The sequence below is a fragment of the Myotis lucifugus genome, unplaced genomic scaffold (assembly GCF_000147115.1).
Source record: "Myotis lucifugus unplaced genomic scaffold, Myoluc2.0 scaffold_58, whole genome shotgun sequence".
Taxonomy (NCBI): Eukaryota; Metazoa; Chordata; class Mammalia; order Chiroptera; family Vespertilionidae; genus Myotis; species Myotis lucifugus.
The window spans coordinates 4,819,822-4,828,365 of NW_005871106.1; the positions used below are offsets into that span (position 1 = coordinate 4,819,822).

General features: G+C 47.7%; 1 protein-coding gene across 1 annotated transcript in view; it reads left to right on the plus strand.

The window, feature by feature from the left end:
* Positions 1–4,711: 4,711 nt before the first annotated feature.
* RAB31 (RAB31, member RAS oncogene family) overlaps positions 4,712–8,544 on the plus strand; it is a 117,112-nt gene continuing 113,279 nt past the window's right edge. Inside the window, exon 1 of the mRNA XM_006089289.3 lies at positions 4,712–4,882. Coding sequence (XP_006089351.1) covers positions 4,844–4,882 — 39 coding nt within the window. The 5' untranslated portion in view covers positions 4,712–4,843. The remainder of the gene's footprint in view (positions 4,883–8,544) is intronic.

The window sequence follows — 8,544 nt, forward strand, 5'->3', positions numbered from 1 at the left end:
GGGTCTGAGTGACAAATAAGAGATGGCAGCACTTGCCGGTTAGAAAGCCTATGGAATTTAGGGAAGAGAGGAAGAAAAAAGGCAGGGAGAAAGAAAGTTGTTCAGAAAAAATCAGACATGTTAAAAGGCTATTTAACTAATATTGCAGATACTAAAGTTCCATAGAAAAGATGTAATTTTTAAAAACAAGGTTAATAAACATTTTCATTTTTCCTTAATTGGTCTGTGAGCAGACTAGATGACTCACCACTGGTCTGCTGAGACCAGCTTGCAGTCTGTGTCATGTTACTGTCACAGAAACTTATTTACTACAAACTTCTCTATAAACCTACATAGTATGCACATTTCATTTAATATCCAAGTAACATACACCATCCTACACCATGAAATGTACCCTTGTAAAGACCATAGTTTACTTAACCATTCCCCAAATGTTAAGCGATTTCAATTGTTTCTCCGCTTTAATGTTGCCATTGATGCAACTATCCTCCCCTTACCTCAGGGGAGGCAGTTTTCTTCATTTCTCTAATGTATTTCTTTGGGTACATATCTCTGCATAAACAGGCAGGCTTAGTAGTTGTTCACTTCTGCATGTTTGTTTCTATGTTATTGTCCAAAAAAGTAGTTACTGGATCCAAAAATGGGACCAGTTTCATGGCTGTTTTTGGCTTTTGGTAGATTTTAGAGGAACATTGGGATGGTTTTTCCAGTCACTTTGCAGTCTCTTGGGAGACTTTCTCTAAATACTTGTTGGTGAATTATTCTTTTCCTTTAAAAGAAATTCCCACTTAGGACCTTTCGAGATGAAATCCCAGGATGAGGACTGTAACAGGCTCAGCCATCCTGTTAGGGGATAGCTGTAGGATCCTGGGGCCATATACAAGGTGTCCCCAAAAAGTGTATGCAGACTTTGAATAATTATTAATTACAATGGGTTAAATCTGAAAAGAAAGAAACATCAGTTGAGCTATCAGATGTTAAAATATCATGAAGATGACTCTGTGGTCTCCCAGGCATAGAGACCTACAAAATTGTAGGCTTGTTTAAATAGCATATGGGTCCAAAGATCTTTCTAGAAAAAATCCTAGGTAGATAGAGATAAAAAGATTCATTTCTAGTCACTCTTCTTTTTTTAAAAAAAGTCTTGTCATTTGAAAACCCTAGTGATAACAGACATGATCCTTTCTTAATCTATGGGTACTTCTCATACGGACAGATAATTACATTTGTCTATCTGTTTGGACTCTGACTTCTTGTAAAAGGGCTTTAGTTGCTAATTACTTTATTTATGTTCAGTAAATGCTAAGAAAAATGTGAGTCGAGTATAGTCAAGCTCAGGGGTAGAGTTTCCTAATGAGATGAAATTTGAGCAGGTCTTTGAAAAATGATGGGGTGTCACCTGGTGGGCAGAGTAGAGGCTAGTTTGGGCAAGCTATACTGAAGAGTGTGGATTTCTTCTTGTATGGCGCCACTGAAGACGTTAAAGCAGCAGAAAAGCAGAAGTCTGAATTAGTACAGTGACCTTTTACTTTACAAAGGCCTCATAAGAAAAACTTGCATGTTCTATTACTTTAGTTGATAAATTCTCAGTGATATGCCATTGAATTTTTATCCCTGCTTAAGTCATATCAGAACCTCTTCATATTTTCAGAAAAGTCCAGAGGATAGGAGTCAGGATAGGCCCTTACTACAGTAATCTTAGAGTATAATAATAGCATTCGTAGAGAACATTATGTCTTTAAAAAGTTGAGAGCTATCCAGGGCCTGTCACTCCCCAATATGCCTCTTAGCAGTCTTCTTCCCTCCTTCCTGGTGAGGGTCAATATGTCACTTTGGGTTGATCATGGAGACCAGGTTTTTCATGAGGCCAGTTTTTAAGTCCCCAAGGGTGACCTGGCTGAGGAGGGAGTATAAATCCATGAAAGTGGTCCAGCTGACAGAGTAGGATTGCCACTTGGTAAAGCACAGCGTTCTGCTTGGTCAGAATCAGACACAAATGAGGTGATTTTTTAAAAAATTTAAATTCTTTATTGTTTAAAGTATTACATGAGTCTCCTTTTTTCCCCATTGACCACTCCCCGGCTGCCCCCACCACCCCCCTCCCCCAGCACATGCCCTCACCCCATCCTCCCTGTCTGTGTCCATTGGTTATGCTCATATGCATGCATGTAAGTCCTTTGGTTGATCTCTTACCCCCTCACCTCACCCCCTCCGCCTTCCCTCATAGGTTGAACAGTCTGTTCGATGCTTCTATGACTCTGGTTTTATTTTTGTTCATCAGTTTATGTTGTTCATTATATTCCACAAATGAGTGTGATCATGTGATATTTATCTTTCTTTGACTGGCTTATTTAGCTTAGCATAATGTTCTCCAATTCCATCCATGCTATTGCGAATGGTAGGAGTTCCTTCCTGTTTACCGCAGTGTAGTATTCCATTGTGTAGATGTACCACTGTTTTTAATCCACTCATCTGCTGATGGGCACTTAGGCTGTTTCCAAATCTTAGCTATTGTAAATTGTGCTGCTATGAACATAGGGATGCACATACCTTTCTGACTGGTGTTTCTGTTTCTTTGGGATATATTCCTAGAAGTGGGATTACTGGGTCAAATGGAAGTTCCATTTTTAATTTTTTTGAGGAAACGCCATACTGTTCTCCACAGTGGCTGCACCAGTCTGCAGTCCCACCAGCAGTGCAAGAGGGTTCCTTTTTCTCCCCATCCTCTCCAGCACTTGTCTGTTGATTTGTTGATGATAGCCCTTCTGACAGGTGTGAGATGGTACTTCATTGTTGTTTTGATTTGCATCTCAAATGAGGTGATTTTTAATAGGATTGGCGGTGGGGAGCAGGGCAAACAGACTAGGGTATATTTTTGGGCGAGGGTGGGGGTGGAGGAAGACTTGAATAAGGGACTATTTCAGGAAAGCCTAGAAACCACACAAACATCTCGGTTAATGTTGAAGAGAGTGGAATGAGAAGAATCCTGAAGAGTAAGAGAATGGAAGAGAAATTATGTCGGCTCATTTTTGTCTGGAGATGGTCCTGTCCTCAGCAAACTATTGCAATTTCATGAATTCCCACTCATTCCATTGGGTGTAGATAATGGAAAAGACTTCCATTCTGATTTGGCCAGCTTTTGGGAAGTGAGAAGAAAGGCCAAAGGGAAGCGCTTCTACATGAGATTCAAGTATTCGTCCAGGGATGAGCTAGATGCTAGGGAAGGCTGTGGAAGGCCTTGGCCAAGGAGTTGCTTTACCATGATGTCTCCTCGGCAACTGTGTAGCACTTTCTCTCTCCGCAGCAAACCTGAGGACAGTGAGGTATTGTTACCAGAGCTGGGTAATTCTAGGCTGGCCTCTTTTCACACTGCCCACATAGAAGACTGTCCTTACATTGGACACTAAACCTAGGACAGAGACTGATAAAATAATCTCCATGTTGAGTAGGACCTGTATCTTGTACATGGCTACTTTTTGAATAATTTAGTCCAGATTTGTGTGAGTGAGCCTGCACCTGTCAAAGGGAAGCCCTGCTGCTCTGGGAATTTAATTGCCAATTCTCTGTTTTGTGGCCTGTTTTGACCCCAGCTTCTAGCATTTTCTCTCTGGAGTCCTTGATTCAGAAGTCCCCATTGTATTGGGCTACTTGGGTGCTCCTAACCTCCCTGACTTCAATGGGAACAAAGCCAGGTAATCAAGGTGGGTGGTCTGCTGGGGGAATGGAAGTGTCTTTGATCAAAATTGGCAAGCCAGGAGAAAGGCCTGAGAGTTTGGGAGAGGGCATGAAGTGTTGTTTTTTTTAAAACCATATTATTTCCAACTAGAAATGCCAGTGAATTATTCAGGTAAGAGATGTCATTTCTCTAGCAGCAACAAGTAGTCATCTGAGTGGATGAAGCACACTGGGCCATGTATGGAGAACAAAAGAGGGTAGTTCCCACAAGCCTCCTTTGACTGTCTCCAGCCGGAACCTCTTCGTTTACGGGTTAGGAAAGGATGCAGGTCTGCCTGGAGCTACATATTTCTAGAGTCTGAGGGCTGGGTGTCTCTCTGCCCAGGCAGGTTGTAGCATTTTCTGTACCGAGCAAGGCAGCTTCTTCTCTAGAATGTGTGTTTCCTTTTCAGACACTGATGTGCCTGTTTTGGAGGAACAGAATATTGCTTCTAGAACCATTTTCCACTACACACAGAAAAATGAACTCAGGGCTGAGAGCAAAGAGCTACATGGGGGTCCACTGAGCCCGTGTTAGGAACTGCAGGAGCATGCGGGCTGCAAAGTTAACCCCTTCTTCTAATCCTCTCAAGTGTCTCTTGCTTGACTTCATTTCTGCCAGGAACCTCTAATGTTTAGCGATGGGATGGACACAGACTCCAAAATGCTCCTGTGTAAATGACCTCGACTGACAGCACCCACTTTTTTTTTTTTTTTTTCAGATGAGGAAGGGAATAGTCAGTGACGCAGCCAGTCCTGGGGTCGGATCCTCCGTCCACCCCAGGGGCACTGCAGCCGGTCGGGGCCGGGGAGCAGATACCAGAGCGGGCTCCGGAGAGCCTGGGCTGGCTGCTGCGTGGGTCGGAGGGAGGAGGCCCTCCCGGGACCGCCGCCGTCCCGGGGCGGCTGACGCTGCCTGGGGGCGTTCCTGGGAGCTGGGGGCCGGGGAGTCAGGCCGAAGCCCCGGGAGGAGCCGGCCGGGGCCACGTGACGCCCAGAAATAGCCGCGGTGGCGGTTCCGCCGGCGGCGCCGCTAGGGAAAGGCGGAGCTGGAGGCCGCTGGCTCGGCGTGGGCGCGGCGGCCGGCCCCGGAGGATGCTGAGCCCCTGCCCGGACCGGTCCCGAGCACATGATGGCGATACGGGAGCTCAAAGTGTGCCTTCTCGGGGTGAGTCCTGCGCTGCCACCGCCGGGGACACCCTCGACCGCGCGCCTCCCACGCCCCCTGCTCGCCTATCGTTCTTGCACCCCTCTTGTCGCCTGCACCCCCTTTTGTCCCGCGACCCCCTGATTCCCCTTGGTTTGTACGCCCTCCTTTCCCCCCGCTTCCACCTCCCCTCGCCCCGCCCGTCCGTGCGCCTCCCTGGCTCCCAGCGCTCCCCTAGCCCAGGCGCCCCCCGTAGTCTCCGCGCCCCCCGGGTTCCCCCGCACCCCTCGTCCCTGCCCTCCCTGGCCCGTGCGCCCACCTGGTCCCGGTGCCCCTGGTCCTCCTCCCACCCCCACAACCCCCGCTCCCAGCCCTGTTGGGGTTCGGGTCCGAGCCTGCTCGGCTTTCTCCACTCGTTCCACCCCCGCCGGCCGCTTCCCGGGATCCGCTCGGGCCTCGCCGTGCGGGGCGCTGGGCCGGGGCGCCCGGGACCCTCCGCTGGAGCTAAGGGCGGCGGGTCCTGGCCACGGCCGGGGAGGGCTTTCTCCTCCACTTTTGATAATTTCCTTCCGGCGGAAACTTTAAGTTACTCGGACAAGACAAGGCGCCGACTCCTCTTTCGCCTCCCGGGCCAGTTGGTTTAGTGACTTTTTAAAAAGAAAAGCCGGCTGAGGGTGGGGAAGCGCGGGGGGCTGGCCGGCTGGGAGGTGAAGCACGTACTGCGGAGTCTGCGCCTGGAAAACTTTGGTGCCCAGATAAAAGCAGGATGAGCAAGCCCCCTGTCTCCAGCTCCCCTTCCACATTGGGTCTGTCTGACCCGAGGGAACGTGAAAGCGGCCAGAAACAAAGACAAAAACAAACACCCGAGCGGTGGGTCCCGGCAGAGGACAGGGCAGCCCTTTGAAAACTGCCCAGGGAGCTCAGGGGGTGTTCACGGTCCTTTCTTTTCCTTTCTTTCCTTTTCTGGGCGGTGGGGTGGGGGCACTATTAAATTCCAGAATTACTTCTTTTGAGAGAGCTGGTTTTAAGCGGTGTTTGCAGCAGCCTTGGCGTCGGCACCTAACTGTACGGCCCTTGGCAAAGAAAACCATTGGTCCCAAGAAAACCGTTTCCAGAAACCAGAGCAGCGGTGGGGGTAGACCCGTTCTTACGCGTCTCAAAGAAATGCTAACTGGTGTGTCAAGATGGATGTACAGGAAGTGTATAAAGAGGAAATGATTCTAGGCTAGGATCGACTTGTAGCCGCTCGGCGGGGTGTCCAGGCTCCCACTAGGCTCCTCTGGAACCTTTGACAGGACGTGTTCCTGACTGTCTCCTAATGGCTGTCCTTTGCCAGAACTCTCATACCCACTGGGCTGTGGGGTTCCCCTCCAATTCCAGGGCATCTGGCAAACTGCGTGTTCCTCCCGCACAAACCCCCTGGCGTTCCTGCCCCCTGGCCGGCTCAGCCACAGCTGGGAGCTGAATGGGATGCTGCTCTGGGCTTCCTCTGTTGACCTTTCTTAGTGTTTCAGGGGTAGGTTTCACTGTCTGCCAGGCTCTGTAATACAGTCCAGACATCAGTTCCAGGGATCCCATGGTTTCCTTGTGAGGAGTCATTTCGGACTCTTACAAGGCCTTCCAAGACTTAGAAGGAATGTCATGACCCAGGGAATCAAGAAGCAACTTCGACACGTGTTGTGTGTGTCAGGCGAGGCCATGAGAATAAACGATGTAGGAAATATTTGGCCTCCTCTCCCCCTCATGTTTTCTCCCTTGTCATCTCCTTGAACGGCACAGGCCCTGCCCCATCACATGAACTATTTTCAAGTTCACTGTTTGATAAATCTCTATGTCTTTCTGTAAGGAAACAGATCAGTGGAAAGGGCCCTGCACCAGGAGGCAGCTACCGGGTTCCCATTCTTTCCCACTCACTAGCTCTGCAGCTTTGGATAAGTATCTCAGTCACCTCCTTTGTAAAGTGGCTATAATAACATCTTTTCTTTTAAAGCAGAGGACTGTATCAGATGATCTTCTTAGATATATGGGACCATTTCCTGCCAAGCTATGATTCCAGGTGACAGTGAGCAAGCTTGGGAGATGAGAAAGCTGGAAGAAATCCCTTCACCTCCTTTTCTCTTATCTCTGAGAACGAACCACACTCTTAGTGGCGTCCTGGACACAATGCCTCACCCTGGTCTGCTTGTTCTTTGCAGTGACTCTACTCTGTTGGTGTAGGAGTTTGAGCTTGGAAAAGGAGAACAGTCCCAAAACAGAGCAGGAAGATAATGTCTGAACAAACAGGGGCTTTGAAGTACCAATCATATCACACCACTTTCATGGCCTTTTAAAAAATTTTTTTGAGAATGGCTCTAGGTTTTAGTCTTATTTAGGTCAGAGGATATCTTATTTGAAAGGCCAGTGACCTTATTATCCACATCGCATAATATTTGTTAAGTCCCCAGGTTTCGCCGGTCCTGTCCCGGACAAGATGTGTGACAGACTATATTCTCAATTGTTCACCCAAATAAGGTGATTTTATTTGGGTGAGAGAGCATTTGGGTGAACAGTTGTAACTGCCTTGGGTTTGTTCTCTTGATTTGAGAGAGAACTCTGTGGGTCAGTGGCTGGACTTATGGAAGTCCAGAAGCCCTTCCAAAAATTTGACAGGAACCCTGAGCTCCTTTGCTGGTTGTGTCAGGAGATCTGTGAAGTGTTGCATGTGGCTAGCACTAAGCTTCCTGTTTTTTTTTTTTTTTTTTTAGCACCACCACACCTCCCTGAAGTCTCAGTGTAACCAAGACCCTAGCAGGCACACCCTCTGCTGGGATCACTTTCTGTTGGGCCCCCTTGAGAAGGTGATGGAAAATGTGGGCGTCCTAATGGGACTCTTGTTGTCTCACTGGAGAGGTTGGGGGGCTTTTTGTGCCCGATCTTTAGCTTTGACTGCTTAGTGATTACTTGGGGATGTGCTTCCCAAGGTTGTTTTAGGCATAGGTAGAGTAGACTTTTATCTCTCTTAGCTGTAGTCTCTTGCTTCCATGGTGGGGTCAGAGGTTTCTGGCAGGAGGGTCATTTGTAGCAGGTGGAAGTGAGAGTGGGCCAGATGGCATGTCTTCTCTACCTGTACCTGTGCCTTTCAGAGCCCTGATGTTAGAGTATGTCTGATCTTATTTCTTTTGGCGAATGCTCCCACATAGAATTGACAGTCGTCTGTGGAACATTCTCTGAATGCTTTGTGCTGTTGGAAAAACCAAGGACTCAAGCACCTTGGATTTCTTTAGATATCCTGTTATAAATTCTTGACTCTCATTATTCTTATGGGTGTACTTCCTCGTTTTTATCCCAAAGCCTTTGTGAATGACCTTTCTTGGGATAAGTTGGGCCATCCATTGGAAGCTAACCATACAGGAGGGTGTGTTTGATAGGGGTTCTAGCTGGATACCTAGGACCCTAGGTTTTTGCCAATAGTGTGCCAATGGTCCCACACTGTAATCTCAATTAGTATTATAAAGCATGTAGCTTAAAAACAACTCCCTTAAAAACAGCCAAGTATGTTAAAAAAAAAAAACTAACAAAAACAACACTAAGGCAACAGCTGTTCCAACCCCAAAGGTGGAAAGCTTCCCAGTATGCATTTTTAACACACATTACCCCTGGCAAAAAGCAAGAGGAGAGAGAGAGAGCAAGAGCAAGAAGAAAGA